Source organism: Hippocampus zosterae, chromosome 6 (genome assembly GCF_025434085.1).
Source record: "Hippocampus zosterae strain Florida chromosome 6, ASM2543408v3, whole genome shotgun sequence".
NCBI lineage: Eukaryota > Metazoa > Chordata > Actinopteri > Syngnathiformes > Syngnathidae > Hippocampus > Hippocampus zosterae.
Genome location: NC_067456.1, coordinates 12,136,982 through 12,157,824, shown reverse-complemented (window position 1 = coordinate 12,157,824; position 20,843 = coordinate 12,136,982). Strand labels below are relative to the sequence as shown.

Genomic DNA, 20,843 nt, shown 5'->3' with positions numbered 1-20,843 from the left:
CGCGGGGGGTGCTGGAGCCTATCCCAGCTGTCTCCGGTCAGTAGGCGGGGGACACCCTGAATCGGTTGCCAGCCAATCGCAGGGCACACAGAAACGCACAACCACTCACACTCACACCTAGGGACAATTTGGAGTGTTCAATCAGCCTGCCACGCATGTTTTTGGAATGTGGGAGGAAACCGGAGCACCCGGAGAAAACCCATGCAGGCCCGGGGAGAACAGGCAAACTCCACACAGGGAGGCCGGAGCTGGAATCGAACCCGGTACCTCTGCACTGTGAAGCCGACGTGCTAACCACTGGACTACCGGGCCGCCCCTGAAGTAAATATTTATTTTTATTTTTGTTTTAATAAAATAAGATAACCTTTATTAACCCACAATTAAGACACATCGTTTCAGCAATAATAATGGATACGGGAAATTTGAAAAAGTATGAACGAGAAGACATTTGTGCAAGAACATTGCACAAAATAAACCTAAACTATACTACATGCATAAACTATCCCATCTACCCAAGCCAATCCAGTTGTTTCTACAATATTCTAATGTATTGGGATGCACCTGTATATTTATAATAGCATATATGTTAGTATTGCTTAAAATTGTAGTCCTTGCCTGTATGGTTGTCATTTTCTTTAGCATTGTTCTTGGTGATTGCTGAATTGTTTGCAAAGCAGTTTACTCAACATAACGTGCACAGCATCAGTCAGTGCTTTAACTGATAATATGACATACAAATCTTGATCCACTATTTTATTTAGTCAACATTTCAAAAAAAAAAAATACCAAACACAAACAGGTATCTACAATGATCACCATGTTGTTAACAGGAACTGACTGAGAGACAAAAAAAAAGAAACCCATTTTCCCTTTTCATTGCATATAAAGAAGAGGAATCATATGACCTGGTCTTCAAAAATGGCACGATTATGTTATTTAGTTTAACAACTTGACCTGCCTCCAACCATGTTTCACAGTTGCGCTTGGGAGTCATATAAAACATCTAACATGCAAATAAAAAAAATAAAAATAAAATCAGAAAACGACAGTGAGTTATTTAGAGTACCGTAAGGCTCACCTTAAATGAAATATTGTAAGCACTCAAATAACTGCTATTGCTTATAGTGCTATCCATATATAATACTGTTTTATTACTGCATGATGACATTATTATGCCAACAGAAACATCCATGGACATGTTGTTGAGAATTTGTTGAAATTACATTTCATGTATCCTCAAGTAAATTCTGGTTTAGTGCATGCATGCGAGTGAAAAGCTAGCAGGTTGGGATAACAATCAGTGGGAATGTTCCCGCCACTATTTTCACAAATTGCTGGATTTGTGTGTTCATAGAAGGGTGGTGATGGACCGCAGGATGGCGTTATCGACACCTCTCTACCATGGGAGCACATTATTTGCAAGGGGAGTTCTTCCTTCTTGCTCTCATGTGCCTGGCTGTGGATCTTAGGTGTGTGGTGAATATATGCTTGACTGAGAGCCAAGGTGAGGATGCCCGTCTTCTCTTTGTAGAAACGCAGCTCGATGCCTCGACGTCGGGCAAGCAGCAGCTCCTTTTGCGCTGCCTGCAGCTCCTGCCCCAGTTGGCCCGGTGACCTCTGTTCCCGCCCGAGCCAATCCAAAGCCATGCTGCTGCGCATATACTCGTCAAGACCACGCTGGGTGTAATAAGCAATCACGCTCTGAATGAGAAAAACAAGGCTTTTGCAGTAGAGATATTACTTCGAAGAAAGAAAAAATAGCCTTTTGTCCATACCTGACGAGAGAACTGTCTCTCTCTCAGAGCTTTTAGTGTTCCATTCCAGTGCAGCAACTGAAAAACCGTCATCATCTCCTGTAGTTGTGCAACACAAGTTTAACATGCAGGTCTTTTACAGTTTATATGACATCATTTAAGAGTAGCTTTTTATTCAAGACATCCTGAAGATAGCTATGCGTAAAAGAAAACAAACTTAGTGTAGAACAGGCTCTTTGTTTGTACAACTACTTCTCTAAGAACAAGAGAGTGAGGCTGTACTAGGTGAAAATAGACCACGTATGACAGATGTATAATGTGAGGAATCAGTCACTGTTGACCTGCCTGCTACTTTACACATCCGCATCCGATTAATATTTTGGATACTACTGGGCGATGTTGTTCAATAGAACATAATCAACTCAATGCTTGTGAGTGCAGACCCTTTTGTGCTTGTATGCGTGCAAATAAATGGAGTTATGAATATGTGTGTGTACTTTAGCATCAGCTTTGTTTTAGATGGAATGATCATGAATTTATTTGTGGGTCAAATTTTCCTGATTATGTAGTGTAGCACCATCCAGTTTTGCTACATGTCATTTATTTATAACTGCAAAAAAAAAAAAATTGCCATCCGTTTTCAACAGCGCTTATCCTGAACAGGGTCGAGGGGAGTTGCTGGAGCCTGTGCTAGATGATTTCAGGCGGAAGGCAGACTACACCCTGAAGAGGTCCCCAGTCAGTCGCAGGGAACATATAGAGACAAACAACCGTTCACACTCATATCCACACCGTCACTGAGTGGGAACCAATTCCACACTGCCCCCACACAAGTCAGGTGAATGTACCACTACTCCATCAGGGACTTATTCAGAGGGATATTTCACCTGGAATTCCAGCATGGTCCTTCCCATGTAAGAGTGGAGAAGCAGACTGTATGTTCCTATATGCGTGCTTGAATCTTTTGCATCTTCTATAGAAACCTGGTCAGCGGCAACATGGAAGGTTAACATAAATCTTATCAACATAATCAAATACTTTTTCTCCTGTTGGCTGAATGACTGTTAAAGCTCACATCACTGTCTTTGGTGGCTTGCTGTAGACTCTGAGCGATGAACTGAGGGCAGATGCGTCGACAAGGCAGCTCATTGACAAGCGAGTTCATCAGGGCTACTCGGGCGGCGTCTCGACGAGCCTCTGCCTGAGTGTTGCACAGCTGGGGATGAGTGGGTGGGTTGTGGGAAGAAAAATTTACTTTCTTTCTCAAGTCCAACATGCTCTTTCAGATATGTTTCCGTTTTACACTTCGTTGGAGATAATCACGGGATCAGAATTCAAATCACAATGGAGAGGCAGTCACAGATAGCCAATCACATGGTGCTGGCAGCTCTGGTTTTAGTCACAATGCACACACCACGAGATTAAAGTCACTTTAACAACATTATAGGGACTATTTGGCAAGGATGGCCTATTTGTCACCCCCCCCCCCCCAACCCCCCTAAAAAATCTTCATGTAGCTTTGATCAGGAAAATGAAACCAGCTTTCATTTTCAATTCAATTTGTTTGGGGGGAAATTAGTAAAAAGCTAATCTGGTACAACCTCCTTTTCTTCTGCAATTTGGATACACCCCTCCCTCCCACATATGTTGGTCTGACGTCAGTGGAGGAACTGGACAGAATTTAAATCACTAAATATACTCTACATCGCTTAGAATGTTCTAAAACTGCAGTGAATGGTCACCATAATGTACGTAGATATCTCTACTTATGCCCACTTCAACCTCCGAAAATGTAAAAATGACATAATTATGACTACTACTGTTACTGACATAAGTGCCAATGTTCAGGCCAATCTACGTTCCCTTTAATTTTAAGACACCTTGAAACGGCTCTGAAATGAATCCTCCATGCATCGTAAACTCCAAATATCTTGCTTCATTAAAAATGTGAACTAACCTGATGCTATACATCATTGAACAAATGAAAATAGATGTGACTTTATTGTTAAAAAACGTCAGATTTACTCAGTCATCTTGGCAAAACAATAAATGACGCTTTTCATTGTGGTGGCTTTCCTGCAGAAGTCAAATTTGCACAATACTTGTAAAATGTGGAATCGTTCTTAATTAAAAGGGTTCAAGTTGACATTATTATGTGTTCAAAGTACCATTTAAATAAGAAAACTTTTTTTCAGATTTTCCAAAATGTCACCATTGATAGAGAGGATTACTATAATTGCAACTCATGCTTTAAATACCTTGACATCACCTTTACAACATTCCTATCTTCTAGTGAATATTTTTAGCTATTAAAACCATGAATGACTCAGCACAAATGAACACTTTTAGTGCCACATACGCAGTGCTCTGTGCATTGATGGGGCATAAAAACATACACCATTAGATTCATCTAGTGCCAAAGTAAACATGTAAAATTTCAACCTTAATAAAACTCTCATGAAAATATTTTAACTCAGAATATTGCATTATAATTACTGTAATATTAAACTACAGTACATGTTTGTATATGCCCAGGTGCTCAGCTCACTAATGCATACATGCTAGAGATACTTTTAGTATCTATAGCGGCCTATGACAAGCACCTCGTAATGTCATTAAACACAGTCAGGTTTGCTACACGAGGAGGATAGTTTTTGTTTTAATGACACACCTTATAGTTCCCAAAGCAACTTCCTCCTGGCAGTGTGACGTAGCAGACAAACGGCGGACCGGGGGAAGCAGCAGATTCATACAGGATCAGGGTCTCCATCTGGCCCGCTGGATCCCCAACAGAAGCATCTGATCCAGTGGAAGAGCCATCCATGTAACCCACCGCCTTCTGTTCCCAGAAGTTATGGAGCATGGCTACTACATTGACTTGGACACACAAGATGGGAGGTCATTGCAAAGTGAGAAAATAAAATGAATTTGCACCCTTCTAAAATTCTTACTTTTTTGTGCATATTTCCCGCGGAATATTTTTTGATATACTGTACCATGAAATATCATCGCTATAAATTACAACACACAGTAAAAATCCGCATTTCACCAGAGTGACGGAAGTCTGTCGCTGTTTCCGTCAGTATTTCAGTCCGACCCATGCAGGCCAAGTCCGTCACACGCAGGCGCCGCAAAAGCCGACACACAGCCAGTTAAATAAAATACAACAGACGGAAACACACGGTGTGATGAATGATGAAATAAAAACAATATGTGACACGTGTCATCGAAATCTATGGGACTGATAGGGATGGTTTTATTTTTCTTCAACGTGGTTTTATTTTCTATTTTTTCTGTATTTGGCTGCGTGTCAAGTGTGTGGCACTTGCGTGCGATGTAGTCCCGGTAAATCCGTTCAGCCGCCGCATCGGACGGACTGGGTCTGCCTGAAATACTGATGGCAACTCACTGGACACAAAATGGCCACCTTTGTTAAAAACAAAAACATGAAAATACCAGACTAACCCGATGCGCCCCCCCCCCCCCCAAAAAAAGTAGACACTTTTTAAATCAGCGTCAAACACACATTCAACGACACACACATAAAACCACCTCTAATTAAAATTTGCTGTTGACAATTGTTATTAGTCAGGCTTCTGCGCAACAGCATTACAACTGGTTCTGACAGCCGTGTAACAGAACAAGCATTGCTGACATTGCACCGGAAACTGTAATAAAATAACTAAGAATACATGTTATAAACTTTCCATTCAATACAAGTTCTTATTGGGCATGGCTTTACGATACCCAATTAACCTACATCATGAAGAGCTGAATGTGGGCTTAAAAGTCTTACTAAAGTGTTCACAAACTAAGAATGTGGATCGACAATATAGTCTTAAGCGCTTACTGTAAAGTGGAACTCTAAGATGAAAGTTTACTTACAGTCTTTAGGGCTGAAATCGACGTAGCTCTTTGACAAGTAGGACATGATGCTGTCCTCATCTCCCACTTTATTCATCTTTCTAAAAATTCAGTCAACTTGTCTCATTCACCTGTCTCGGGCTCCACTGCCATGCCAAAGCAGGATGGCAACAGCACATGGCAATAACTCAAAATCGAATGTCGAGCCCCTCTTTCTTTCTCCACCTACTAAACCTCATTTCGCCTTTCCCCCCTCCTCCATCTGTGGGCCCACTGAGTTTCACTCTGGTTTTTGTTTGAAGCAGACCACCTTTGTCACTCTTGCTGCCAATTAGCTGAGAGGGCCCCTCACTAGCTCCACACACAGAGGTGCAGCCCTGGAATGCTGAGCCCCTCCCATCAAGCTGTGGAGTTGGTAATCCCCAAGCACTCACTTTAAAAGCTTCATCAACATAGTTGCAAAATTAAACATAAGACATCTCAACAACCTCCTATTATCAAGGCTGCGTATATTTGCGTTAAATTGTTTCACCACGCCCTATCATCAGGATGCTAATTTAGTCCGCCAAGTGTGGGAAGGGGAGTAACAAAACACTTGTCCCACATGTTTTTGAGCCCACTGAGCTTGGGGTTTGAGGTCCATTCATCCTCTTGGAAATGAATAGCCTTTGTTCAAGTTGGAATTCACTCGCTTTCTCAATACCTCCAACAAAAATGGACCAAATTCTGAGAAACCACTCATTCGACTACCAGATTCACTTCTTCTCTCCGTCGCTCAAAATGTTTTGACTGAAAACAGTGACCATTTCCGACATCTTTCTGGACCATGTTGATATTCTTCTACTTCAATTGGAATTTATTGCGCTTTATGTTGTCATTCATGATTTGACTCAAATTCAAGCTGAAGCAGCTGATTAGCTTGTACCCATATTACATTCCAGACATGCAATAGAAATCAACATGAAAAAAGAATAAATTCAATATTACATGAACATACCGGTATTTCCCTCCATAGTTGTTGTTTTAAAAAGGCAGAGAAATACACATGAAGGAATTGTTTGAATGGCAATATTGCTGATGACACAGCCTTTTTGGAGGAGTCCATATTTTCATGGAATTGTATGCTGACAGTTGAGCAAACTGGGGAAGGTCCATCCCATATCCGGACTTAATGGGACGTGACTGGTCCGATCCAGTTTGTTAAGCTTCTTTAGACAGACGAGTACCAGACAAGCATTCAACCCCAAAAAGTGGCGCTCTCCAAACTAGACTTAATGTTGCTTTGGTTCTCTCGTCTCGATTTCGTCACCAAGTTGGCTTCCCCCTTCTGCAGACGTCTCCTCTGCGCCGCCTTTTGTTGTTTGGTGAGCTGTCTGCGCACCTTCTGACGGACCACGTCCTGCAACACACAAAAACAACAACAGTTGGTGACTTACACAACCTGACACACACCAGACGTAGCCGTTAAATGGTTATTTGGCAACCCCGACTCACAAATGATGGTGTCTGGACATCAGCTTTATTTCTTACTTACCGATGGGATGGTTGAGCAGCTTCCTATGCTGCCCGTTGTAGCCTCACTGTCTGTCCTCCTCCTCCTGTGTTCCGTCATCTGTAGAAGGCTTTCAGAGTCTCTGCACGACAGGAAGCAATGATTGCATTATGTGTCATTTTGCTGAAAGACTGATGAAAGAATCACGAAGGGCTACACGATACTACTGCTGCACACAAATAATTACATCACTTTTTACTGTCAGTACCTGAAAGGTATGAACTCTTTGTTTGATGCAGAAAGGTCTTCAAGTTCAGGGAACTCATCCTGCAGCTCTTCTTCCAGGTCATTCATGGTCTTGTCAATGCACTGACCCTCAGGATCTCTCTCCTCCTCCTCTTCTTTTTTGTCACTCTCCCCCTCTTCTTTTTCACATTCCGCTTCCTCCCGTATGTCGCCATTTGTGTCGCTGACCTTCAGCCCCTCGAGTTCCAGAATTGCATTATTGTAGTCAGTCACATCCACACTTGGCTCTTCGGTTTCAACGTCCTCGCCCGTCTCCTCTTTGTCGCTCTCCTCGTCGTCATCGTCTTGCTCTCCCTCCGGTCCAGCCGGATGGAACACCGCAGCATCTTCCTGCAGATCTTTGGTGAAACCACTCGCTGAGACCTCAACGTCGAGAGAACACGAGCGTCTGGAAGAAAAAAATGTTTGGATTCACAGATGTCACTTCAACACAAGATAAAGAAACAGACTGATGCAAAGTAATGTAGCTCCTTATAGGCAGAGGAAACACCAATCAAATATATTGATTTAAAATTTTGTTGAATCTGAAGCTTAACATTAAAATGTTATGCGTTCATAAAGGGCATGAAGTGTTAAGCAATGTAACTTATTATGAACAAAAACATGACACACATTTAATTTTTAACTACAGTGCAGTTGTATTGCCAGTGAGAAAATACCTGATATCGTTGAAGGTTGGGAACAGCTCACTCTCGTAACTATAGCGCTTTGCAAAGAAATCTCGTATGCATTTGACATCTCGATCAAAATACCTACCAAGATCAGAGAGATAAGTGAAAAATCAAGGGTTTGCAATTGTTCACTCATCGGAAAGGCTGTGCTATGAAGCGTTCGCGGCCACATGTACTTACCATTCAGCATTTGGGTGTGAGGTGGATACCATCTGAGGGAAGTCAATCATCGTGATGTGGTCCTGGTCATCTAGCATCAGGTTGAACTCGTTGAAATCTCCATGAATCAAGCCGTGGTTGGCCAGTTTGACGATGAGCTCCATAAACTCGCTGTACAGGGCGGGTGGATCTTGCAGCTCATGCACCTGACACCTGATATGAGGATGGAGACAATTCATGATAAGTTCTGCGACGAGAAGTGATTACAGAAACAGAGATGGCTTTTTTTCCATACAGTGGATATCCATTGATGAGCTCCATTACGACCGCATGTCTGTTGTAGTCCACCGGCTTGGGCACGGGGAAGCCTCGGTCATAGAGTGCCTGGGAAAGAATGAGTCAATATACACAATGCAACAAATTCAGCTACACTATGACTGCAACCCTGATGAGGAATTATATTCCACATAAGATGCATAAGACTGACAGTGCGGCATGGTTTGCATTACCTTCATGTAGGCAAACTCCTTCATGGCAGAGAGGCGAGAGAGATAGAGCCAGGACATGTTCTTCCTGTGCTTATGGTAATCTCTTTTATTCTTGAGGTTTCTGAAGGAGGTGCGACCCAATCTGTGAAGCTTCAGAGCATACTGCTCCCCATCTTGATTTGCCACAATATAAATATCTGAAGAAATGAAACACAAAAGATCAGTTTCACACACGGCATAGGTGCACAACTGCGGAAGCCAAATCACTACTGGCATACCGTCAGTGGACACTTTTATGAGGTAGAGATTGAACATTTAATGATATCCAATACAACATGTGAAAAAAACAAATGCAACAATACACAATTGTTATGCGTACTGTTGAGCGATGTGTTTATGTGCTTGGGGTTTGTACCGGCGCACCTCTGCACTATACCATCATGCGAACCGTTTTATTTTTTTTGCCTTGTGACATGATATGGTTCCAAATATTAATAGTAAAAATTTCAAAACATGTCTTCATTTGAAACCAGTGCATGGCACACAAAAAGTGGGAAACTGCTATTCTGTGCTGAAAGAAATACGTCAATGATGTCATCAATTAATCAACTTTTGACTTTTAGCACATTATCGACGAAAACTTAACCCGACTCTTTTCCAACACCCATTTGGTTTCCAACTGAAGCAATAACATCTCTGGAAGACAAGGTCTTGAGGGCTAAGTAGTCATACCCTCCGAAGTTCAATCTGTAGCCTTGCACAGCTGAAATATATACACATCAAATTAGAACAAAACATAGGACATACATTCTTAGAACAAAACAACCAAAGCATACAAGGTAGCAAAATAATCATGAACTTAGAATGTTATGCAATGTGCAATATGGTCTAAAGAAGCTGGGACAGGGTCAGATTTACCACTGTGTTACATCACTTTTCTTTTAAGAGCCTTCAATAAATATTTGGGAAGAGAGGACCCTAATTGTTGAAGCTTTGTAAGTGGAATTCGTAACTTTTTCCCTTTGGAATTCCAGACTGCAATGTGAACATTTCCATAACTTCCAAATGGGAGATATGGAAATGATTTATTGAAGTGTTAAAAAAAAGTTTAAATTGGTAGATATTTTCACGACTGGAAATGCTATGAATTGATTTATTTTTTGGGGGGTTGCAAGATGGCTTTCTTATGTTATGTCGATCTTCTAGTTTTGTTGAAAAAAGAAAAAAAAGATGAGGTTACTCTTTGTGCGTTCGTAGGCCACAAGTTTATGTTTGACCAGCTCTCGGAGGATCTTGTTGCAGCCACCGTGTTTGAGGCTGGCAATGGATGCGAGGAGACTCACTGGAACAATCTCATGGTTCTTCATTCCCATCTCAACCTAAAAGCAGAGGTGTGATAACATGTTGACATTTATATAAAAAAACATTCAAAAGTTACATTTGTGAGTGAGCTGGAAAACAGTTTTCCACTGTCAAATAAAGTCTCGAGACAGTGTCAATGGTGATTAATTCAAACATTTTCAAAACACCCACTGTAATGTAATTCGTTCTTCATATCATCCAACCAAACGTTTGCCTACTTGACACTCAATAAAATATCGTACAGTACTTTCCAGTGACAATCTGCGAACCACTTAAAAGGGTCCATTTTACGTTGTGGCCCCAAATCTGAGAAAGGCTTCCCCTGAAAGAATTCAGCCTCGCCGAAGCTAACTCAGCTAGATATAGGAGACAGCATGGACATGAGAAATATACTTTACCGCCGTGAGAACCCGAAAGTCATCTCGAGACAAGTATCTCAACACCACCACATTAAGCTTTCCCATGTTTTAAACGGAGAGTCTGTGTCAAATAATTATTCCAAATATGACCCTCGTGAGGTTAAGCAGCTCGGACAATGTATGGATGAATGTCAAAACAAGATGTACATTTTTTTTGTAAACACATGGACATAGCGGAAGTTGAGGATCGGAAATGACGTCGTATTGGTAGTGAAGCTTTAAGTAGACAAAAGGAAAGTGAGCACCACCTCGTGGCCAAAAAAACATTCACCGTTTTGATCAGATTTGATTTGGCTGCTGCTGTAAAGGGTATAGTATGGGTGTTTTCTTTCTCATTATCAGAGCACAAAGAAAGCTTTAATTCGCGTAGTAGACTAATTCTAAGTGATCTTAGAATTAATTAATCCAAATCTACAGTCAAGCAAGCATTCAATTACCACGTTAGGGACAGGTGTGGTAGCTTTGAACAGAGAAATAAAGGGAATGAGCAAAAAGACCTTAGTTCATCATTTTATGTGGCCCGTGGAAGCAAATCATGTGTGTCAAGTTTCTTTGATCAGTAGCAAATTTGAGGTACATAGCTTGATATTCCACCCCTCTACCAATACCCCCAACCCTATCTTGTGCCCCCGCCCCCCATTTCACCAAGATTTACTCACACAGACATACTGTACACGCAAATTACTGTAGTGCATAGCTGAATGCTCCATGCAGAATTTAGTCAGGCATGTCACAATCCTACAAGGTGCTATATTATACACCCACCCCTTGTAAAAGAGTGATCAAAACACCAGGGACACGTCAAAGCAACTCAATCAGATGTTACACAAACATAAAGGGAAAAAAATGCAAAGTTCATGCAGACAGGCCGGAGCTGAGAGTTGACCTCAGAAAGGGAGAGGTCAGTATCTCATCGTGCTACCCACAAAAAAAAAAAAAAACATGTCCTCCAAATATAAAATAACCTGTACTGTACAATATATGTAAGTCAACCTATCTATATACAACGTTACAGTACTGTATTAATTGTCAAAAGTTCCTTGTAGTAAGACATATTGATGCTAGATGGCGCTTTGACACAGGTTAAGTGGGTAAAGAACTGCTCTCTTTGTCCCATGATTGCCTCTGTTTGAAGTCGAGTTTTGAAAATAATTTGTGTTGTGTTCATACACTAGCTGGGTGGCCTGTTGTTTGATTAATACTGTATTCCTGAAGGTCTTTGTAATATTTGGCAGTGATGCTTCTTCTAAAATTGTTTTTAAAAAAAGAACATCCCAGAAGACGTGGCAATTTCAGTATATTGTTGGGGGTGGGTTCAAAATAAATTTATTTAAACCTTTTCATAAAACGTGTTGACTTAAATGCATTTAATCTATAGCATTCCACATATGGATTGTCATGTTGTTTTCCTGCCACAAAAGAATTCATTCATCACGCTTCCTCAAGTTTTGTTGTTGTTTTTACATAACCCTCACATTCAATCTTTTGGTGCTGAAATGGGAGCGCATGATCACTGTTTGATTTAATTCGATCTGGTCATAATTCCTGATTAAATTATCATATCTCACGGGAAGTCAGTTAAGATTTTTATGCTACAAATACATTATTTAAGAATGTTTTCATGGTTTGGCTCAAGATAAGATATTCATAAACAAAGTTCAGTGTTTTTCTGCAGCTCAACATTTAGGGGCAAAATGGTTTTCATTAACCATTTCACAGTCGTTGAGTGAGACAAGGAGAGCAGGCGTAGGGAAGTGAAAATGGTGCAAAATCCACCCTGCACACAAAGCAGTTGCCTTTCACCCCCGCTGTGTCATCTTCCTCCATTTCTCTGCTTTTCCTTTTGTCTCTGATGTTCAAAATGGAATTCATCCGGCTGTAGAGCAGACTGAGATGTATTCACCTCTTTTTTAAGATATTTATGCACTCATATGTGCCCTTTCTACCCCACGTTTATTGTTTAAAATATGCTTGACCCCTATCCATTTCGGGTCCATCGGGGGGATGAATATCCACCGTGCACCTCCAGTGGTCTTTGATGAGAAATTAATGAGCCTCTCGTTAGCTGCGGATGAAAGTGCAAGCTAGATAGGTCAAAGTGATGAAAGAGTCTTTCGCGATCCAACTGATGTCAAGTGATCAAGATTTTTTGGATGTAGATGAACGACGGAACCTTTCTCATGTCATTTCATGCAAACCATGAGAGGGATATGTGGACATATGATGTTCATAATGCATGAACGCTGCTGAATCCGAAATCAGCCTGACAAATATATGCTTTAGATGACGCTCTGTAGTTTGATGAATATATCTCTTCACTTTAATGCCACTCAAGAGAAAAAAAAACACACCCAGTTTGGGTTATAGAGTGCTGTGTTATTGCATGTTCTCCGATAACATGGTCATGATAAATCATTCCAAACCTAAAAACAAAACAAAACAAACAAACAAACAAAAACCCTATACCATATGCATGTGAATTGGAAAAAGAAAGAACTGCTCAAGGGGGACTGTAAAAAAACAAAACATGTGGAAACTCAAACAGATGATTATTAAAATGCTATTTTCTATTTCGGTTCTTTGGAGCCTGTGAGCCTGGCACAGCTTCAATTGGCAGGAAGTGGCCATTCTTCCTTGCAAAATCTTTTAGATTGCGAGGACACCTCTTGAATACTGACCTCATGGTTACCTCAGTCTGGTGAAGTCATTGTTTTGTTGATTTGTACGCATGTTTGGGAAATTTGTCATGCCTGAAGGTGAACTTAAGCTTGAAGTTTTTGGCTCAAATTGACTGCTATTTGGAGCTGTTCTCTCAATCTTGACCAAAGTCAACAATGGAGTGGCTTCACCAGATGAAAATTGCATGAATGTGATGAATCTTGACTTTTTATATGCACCGTAGTTTTGAACGTCTCGTCCCCATCGGTTTCGCAGAGGATGTTTGCGCCATTTACAGATATGAGCAATTTGAAGGCTAATGTACACACCTAGACTCATGCTTTGTGGGGACGATCCAAGAAAGTGTTTTCTTGTTGTCTTCCATCAGTGAAAAGTGCTGGGAGAATACTAAATGGAGGATACTGGAGAAGCTCAGGTACGTTAAGTCTTGACCAACAAGAGCAGGCTTTGTTTCTTAATGGTATCACTGCTGTTGTCTTTGTCCAGCGGCTGAGCGTGTTCGTGTGTGTGCCTCTGTTTGGAAACATTTCATATGATTAGATCAGAGCTCAGGATAGCAGATCTACTTATGCTGTTTAGTTCTGATGGAAAACCCCTTCCTGAAACAACATTTGGTTTTCACGAGTGACAAGGCAGAAGCTAGTAAATTAGGAGCTTGATTTAAAAAATGAAGGGGTGGCATAACCTGCACTGGAACCTTCCAATATAGCATAACATTTTGGTGTATACATCGGCACACTCTGCTTTACCTCTTTTGGCTCTTGGATTCTTGTCTTTCTATCTTCTATTTTATTACCTGAGAGTTGAAAACAAAACACTTAATTGTCAAGAGTGGATAAAGAAAGTTTAAAAAAATCTGAATCAGGAAGGTATGCAAAATCATGGCAAATGCAAAAGACTTCCTCTAAAAATAGAAGACATACTGTATGTGTCATAATAACTACTTTTCATTTTTGAATTTAATTGAGGAAACGTGGTCGGCTGCTTGATGACAAAGTGCAATTAATGCTCTTTCCGGGGAAACACATGCACTTTGCACTCACTTTGTTTAGACTTGGGGCTCTAGTTGCCAGCCGCAAGCTCGACCCTTCATCACCATGGTAACAAAAGGAGAAAGGAGAGAGTCATGGAGGAGAATCAGGAACAGATTTAATGTCTTTGTATTTCAAACCAATTATCAAAGTAAAATTCGATGAAACTCGCCAACGGGCGAAAACACACCATGTTTGTTGTTTTCAGTTACCCGGACGATGACCCGGAAGTACACCAAGGCACTAAAAAAAGTTTGCGATATCTCGCAAGCTTTGCGATGGGATGCAAACTTTGCGAGGGAATGCAAAGATTGCGAGATCTCGCAATCTTTTTTTTTTTAATGGCGTTGGTGTACAGGTAACTGAAAACAACAAACATGGCATGTTTTCACCCGTTGGCGAGTTTTATTGACGTTTACTTTGATAATTGGCTTCAAATACAAAGACATTAAATCTGTTCTTGATTTTCCTCCATGATTCTCTCCTTGTCGAAGTATTGTCATCTCTCAATTCTCAATCAGCCATGCATGAGAGTGAAGCGGACATTAGCAAGCTGAGACGAAAGTACAAAATCGCACATTTAAACAAAAGCATCCCCTTCTCCAAACAAACAAACAAATAAACAAATAAATAGGTAAATAGATAAATAAATAAATAAAGATTGCGATATCTCACATTCTTTTCGAAGGAACGCAATCTTTGCGAGGCAATGCAAAACTTTCGGAATTCAAAGGTTTGCAAGGGAATGCAAAGTTGCTTTTTTTTCTTCCATGTCCCCTTAGGGCAGGGGTGTCCAAACTTTTTGCCAAGGGGGCCAGATTTTATGTGGTAAAATGTCGGGGGGCCGACCTTGGCTGACATTCTTTACATTGAACAACAATATTGTTCAACAAATTTTAGTAAGCCAGTCTGTTTCACATTTCCATTTTTATTTTAATTTCAACAATCTTAAGAATTTCTTTTGGTTCATTTGAAACAGGTATATCACATGCAACTGCTTATTCACTAGACTTTTTCTTAAACAGAAGTCTCCTGAGTGCAAATTGATTGATTTAAAACATAAAATGTATCACCATGACTTTTCAATAGTCACAAAACCTTTGACTCGAATAACGGGGAAATGAACAAGCAATACACATATCCACAACTGCAAGGATCATTTGAAATATGACATATCAGTCAATATAAACACGGAGTGATGTCTTGTTAACTCGTGAGTGATGCCCTCTAGTGTCTAAATCAGGGGTGTCCAAACTTTTTGCCAAGGGGGCCAGATTTTATGTGGTAAAATGTCGGGGGGCCGACCTTGGCTGACATTCTTTACATTGAACAACAATATTGTTCAACAAATTTTAGTAAGCCAGTCTGTTTCACATTTCCATTTTTATTTTAATTTCAACAATCTTAAGAATTTCTTTTGGTTCATTTGAAACAGGTATATCACATGCAACTGCTTATTCACTAGACTTTTTCTTAAACAGAAGTCTCCTGAGTGCAAATTGATTGATTTAAAACATAAAATGTATCACCATGACTTTTCAATAGTCACAAAACCTTTGACTCGAATAACGGGGAAATGAACAAGCAATACACATATCCACAACTGCAAGGATCATTTGAAATATGACATATCAGTCAATATAAACACGGAGTGATGTCTTGTTAACTCGTGAGTGATGCCCTCTAGTGTCTAAATGCTATTACTCATTTAGCCACTAGAGGGAAGCAGTACTCTATGAAACATCACTCAGCAGTCTACGAGACCTCAGTCAATGCAACACGTGTTCCATTGCGCCCAACCTGCGGGCCAGACGGCACTGATTTTATGACAGGGGCCGAGGGCCGGATGAAAGTCGACCGCGGGCCGGATTTGGCCCCCGGGCCGGACTTTGGACATGCCTGGTCTAAATGCTATTACTCATTTAGCCACTAGAGGGAAGCAGTACTCTATGAAACATCACTCAGCAGTCTACGAGACCTCAGTCAATGCAACACGTGTTCCATTGCGCCCAACCTGCGGGCCAGACGGCACTGATTTTATGACAGGGGCCGAGGGCCGGATGAAAGTCGACCGCGGGCCGGATTTGGCCCCCGGGCCGGACTTTGGACATGCCTGCCTTAGGGGCTCCATAGTTTTGGCTCCTATTTTAGTGATGTTCGACACATTTTCAAAATCAATAAAAATGATGTTTCATAAAAACGTGATGATTAGATGTTGGCAAGGGAAGGTCTTTGAAAATAAAATCTTCCAAAATGTGTGCCTGTGTGTTTTAAGTACAAGTGATGTAGCAGTGTCCTATAGATAACACGATACCCTGTCAGAGTGATTGAGTGTAGTGCAGTGGCGTGCGGTGAGGTTCATGGTTGGTGAGGCACCAGCTCCTTTAGTGTCAGATTTACAAATGTATCAACCAAAAACAGTAGCTTATTCAATTGGCTACTGGTTATTTCATATCCAAAATTTGACCTCATGGGTAAAAATACAATATTCTATTGTATTTTTCTTAGACTATTTTTTGTTATAAGATTTTGACAGGCTCTGCAGTTTTGTGTCATCAAAATGTTGTGACATCTCATTAAATTTTGTACAGTCGACCAAACCGAGGAAAGCTAGCTCACAAAATGATCAAACCTAGCTTTCATCTGAACACTGATGTTGACCATAATCTTGTCGAACATTTGTTTTCTCTCGTCTGACCGACTGATTTCTTCCACTGTTGTTTCGGCCAAGTGTGCTGCATTTCTGCTCAAATCGCTCATACAGTGTGTTAAAGTCCCGTCTCATGCGTTCAACAACTCCGATGGTGTCGTGGGTTCGCGCACAACAATATCCAATGTCCATGACTTTGTTTTGCAGCACTCTAAAAAGTGCATCAGTTTCACTGAAAATGCCCTCATAAGCCATCATTAAAAAGCATGTCGATGCTTCTGACAGCCATCGATCATATCCAGTGACCATCATTTGAGTATCATTGTCCCAGCGATCGGGATCATAGGGTTGCGCTACTAGTTTTTTAACACAGCTGTTTTCTCCAACACTTCCAAGACATACGCAGCTACAGCAGGGGCTCGCCTATCATCACTTACATCATCAAATCCTAAAAATGCTTACACCACCACAGTCCACTTCACTGTTGGCAACATAGCGCAGCGATAACAGATCTGTGCTTTGTTTGTGATATCCGTAGTCTCGTCCAACTCTATGGAAACAAATGGGGCAGCATTGATCTCCCTTTTTAGATCATTTATTATCACATCACCGAAAACTTCAATTATATTGTTCTGTATTCTATTGACAAGCCAGAAAGCACACTGGATGAGTCCAAATGTCTAGCTAACCTCTCATCTTTCTCATCAAAAGCATGTGATAGTTCTACATAATCGCCACGATTAGAAGAGCTTGCCCTCTCGTCGTGAACACGAAATGCCAAGTTGCCAACTCCTGTTTAGCGAAAAAGCAGGTTGCATGAATGAGGTCTTTCACAATCTCTCGCTTTTCCCTTACCTTGGCATTGCGGATTCTAACGTTGAACCTCCGCTGTTCGTTCAATGCCAAATCGATCCTTGCGCTTTTTATTTCACAATATCCAGACAAATTGAGAACAAAAGGCAGGGAAAACAGTAAAGACGGGTTTTCGAAGGACAGCCACATCACCGTTCTTTTCGGCTTTACCACTCCGTTTGAAAAGTTGTCCGGGCTGTCCCGTAGTTTGAAGCAAACCTTTTCAGTCCGGCGTTGGTCTACCTGTGTTAATCACGTCCACTTTTGACTGAAAGTCCAGTTTTGAGAAGTTTTTAAGCTTCGATATATAATCCTTTTCTTCCATTTTGGCTGTCCGACGTAGCAAATTTAAAAAAGGATCGCACTTGACTCGCCTGGCGCCTCCGCACAGAAGAAGAGCGCAACGTACCTGTTTGCTCACGTACGCCCTCTTAATTGCGGCAGAGAACGATCTGCCGCAACCCATGCCTTTTCACTGCGGTTTTATTTCCCATCAGCAAATCTAAATATGTCACAAAAAAACATTAAACTTTAATGGTTTAAAAACATTAGCCAGACTTAGGAAAAGCAGATCAAATATATGTATCTGCAAATGATATATTGCTGATGTGCAGATGTACGGCAAGCAGGACGTGCCAGTTGCATGTATCAACCCAGGTTGTGATGATTGCGCAATGCAATGCGCGTTCAGAGGTGCGGCACTGCCTCACCTGCCTCCCCTGACCGCACGTCCCTGGTGTAGTGAAAAGTCAACCCCCCCCCCCCCCCCCACACACACACACACAACACACACACACATTGTTAATCCCTGGTAATGGGATCAGTGAGTGATTGCTCGTGCGTCAGTCACACTGCAACTGTAACTGTGCACAACCATCCAAAAACACACTCACGCACTCGCCCGCACGCATGCACACGCACACACCATCTCGAGGCTGATTTATATCACAGGAAGGGGAAAGCTGCTCTGTATCTCAGAGGTTGCTGTTGTTCAGGCCATCAGATAGCAGCTACATGATGTGTGTGTGCGTGTGTGTCAGCGTGCGTATGCTCATTGGTGTCTATGCGCTTGTGTGTGTCGGAATCACCGCGCGCGTGAGTGTGTCTGTGTGTCTGCTTCAATAACATTAACTCCCGCAGGCGTGAAATGAGAGCGTCCCCCTCGATCTGTTTTTAGGAGCTGAGTGAAACTAACCCAATATGTGGTTTAAGCCTTTCACGCAGCTTGATACTGAGCTGAATAACTGGGGCGAGGCTCGACATGTTTGATTCCGATTTCAGTCTTAATCTGACACTATGCACAAAAAAAGCAAATAAATGTTGTGTGATATTTCATCTAAGGTTCTGAGATTTCCTCAGGGCTTTTGTTCTGGCAGTGGGGGAGTCGGTGAAACATGCATGCTTGCACATACTGTATGTATAATATTTTCCCGTAACAGCTGTTTTGAATTTATTTGAATCAGCACCCCAAAAATTATGCTTGCCTGTTTGCACTGGCAGACACGACTTGTTGTTTAAGGCTCACCTGCAGTTAGAGTAGTGACTGTCAACGGCACTCGGGAAAGCGGATTGTACAATATGAAAAAAAGCAACTTTTTCCTTTCTGGTATTTTCACATCATATCATTTTCATATCATGTTATTTGTTATTAAATTCTTCCTTGAGCTCTGAGTAGGTAGGGAGAGAGGAGAAATGATCCACCCGTGCAACAAGACTGTATCACAGTAATCACACCGCAAAGGATACTGGGTAATTCAGTTACAAATGTCAAGAGCGTAAATCACCTTCCATCAACCCTGCTTTTTCATTGGCTTGTTGTCCCGCTCGAAGTATTTCAATAGTTCCTTATCATCCTGACTGCCTTTGCCTGACTGTTACTAAGGAGTTTTTCCTACATTGTGCTCGCTCTCGTCTTGCTAATTAGAATATCAAAGTGGATGTAGTAAAGCAGTTGTCAAACTTAAGGCCCGGGGGCCAGATATGGCCTGCAACATCATTTTATGTGGGCCGCGAAAGCAGATCAAATGTCAACTTTCATGATGCTTTCTTAAATGTCTACCAAAAGTTAAGATTCTCATGTAATAAATAAGAGAGATATTCTAAGCATTTTTCTTGTTACCAAACCCCTTGTGATAGGAAACAGAGTTGAACCACCAGTAATTATTGACTTCTTTGTATGGTTTCAGTCACAACGGCCCCTGACAAATAACGAGTTTGACACCCCTGTAGTAAAGTGTCCAGTAAATGCATATTGAATGTGACTGACCGCTGGAACAATAAGATAGACATGTACAATATACAGTAATAATAACATATTTGAACCAAAAACAAACATTCAAACAATAAAAACAAAAATCTGGTGGCAAAAAGTTGACGTAAACCTTACATGTGAGCAGACCATGTCTAAAACATGGTAGGCAGCTGGACTAACGCGACTTTGTTTCATTCACAAGTATGCGAACTGTAAGCATCAAACCCTTTGAATCATTGTCATATAGCTGTGAAATAAGAAGATGCTTTAATTGGCCGTGACTGAAGTTAGCCGTGACCACTCCAGCAGCGGCGCAACCTTCCCCCGAGCAAATCTGCCGGCCTGTACTCATCTGCACAACCACCACGATCAGGTCCAACCCGCTTTTGCTCCGTTATGCCACGGGGGGATTTACACCGGTCATGGAAATAGAGCCGCAGATGTTAAGGCCCTTCATTTTTTTTCTCCTACACTGCACGGCAGACAGCTAGCGTTCTTCAAACGCAAACTCCATCACATCCCATCACTCACTGTGAGAGGAGTGCTAATGATTACGTTGTAAGTGCATCACTCTCAAGGCACACTCATCAGCTTCCGTCATTCTGACCTGTACTCTGGTGCAAGTGTAGTTTGATTCCACACTATTTATCCAATTGCTACCATACTCATGGACACGAAGGTCACCAGGTTCTTGGCCAATTACTTTTTAATGGTGACTGAGGAGTTACCACGGGTTCGCCTGGAGCAAGTTCAACAATCAATTTGCAACAAACCTCTTGACGTCAGAGCAAAACCTTAGACCTCTTCATGTACTCGCAGACAAAATGTGTACCGCATATTGAACAAAGAACAAGAGGCGGGTGAA

General features: G+C 41.4%; 2 protein-coding genes across 3 annotated transcripts; both read right to left on the bottom strand.

The window, feature by feature from the left end:
* Positions 1–332: 332 nt before the first annotated feature.
* On the bottom strand, positions 333–5,921 carry LOC127602049 (protein limb expression 1-like). Of its 2 annotated transcripts, none has more exons than XM_052067880.1 (6): positions 5,640–5,921; positions 4,426–4,631; positions 2,830–2,970; positions 2,642–2,737; positions 1,776–1,853; positions 333–1,701 (listed from the first exon to the last, which is right to left on the bottom strand). In XM_052067880.1, exons 1-6 carry the CDS (start codon positions 5,713–5,715, stop codon positions 1,237–1,239), a joined length of 1,062 nt encoding a protein of 353 aa, XP_051923840.1. In that variant the 5' UTR covers positions 5,716–5,921; the 3' UTR covers positions 333–1,236. The 2 variants fall into 2 exon arrangements, with proteins under 2 accessions (XP_051923840.1, XP_051923842.1); XM_052067882.1 differs by having other exon boundaries at positions 2,830–2,955.
* A 526-nt stretch (positions 5,922–6,447) lies between these two features.
* riok2 (RIO kinase 2 (yeast)) lies at positions 6,448–10,719 on the bottom strand. The gene is made up of 10 exons (XM_052067868.1): positions 10,495–10,719; positions 9,975–10,113; positions 9,381–9,497; positions 8,756–8,931; positions 8,542–8,630; positions 8,268–8,459; positions 8,076–8,168; positions 7,379–7,804; positions 7,153–7,252; positions 6,448–7,017 (listed from the first exon to the last, which is right to left on the bottom strand). The coding sequence occupies exons 1-10, from the start codon at positions 10,558–10,560 to the stop codon at positions 6,856–6,858; spliced, it is 1,560 nt and encodes a 519-aa protein (XP_051923828.1). The 5' UTR covers positions 10,561–10,719; the 3' UTR covers positions 6,448–6,855.
* Positions 10,720–20,843: the final 10,124 nt, after the last annotated feature.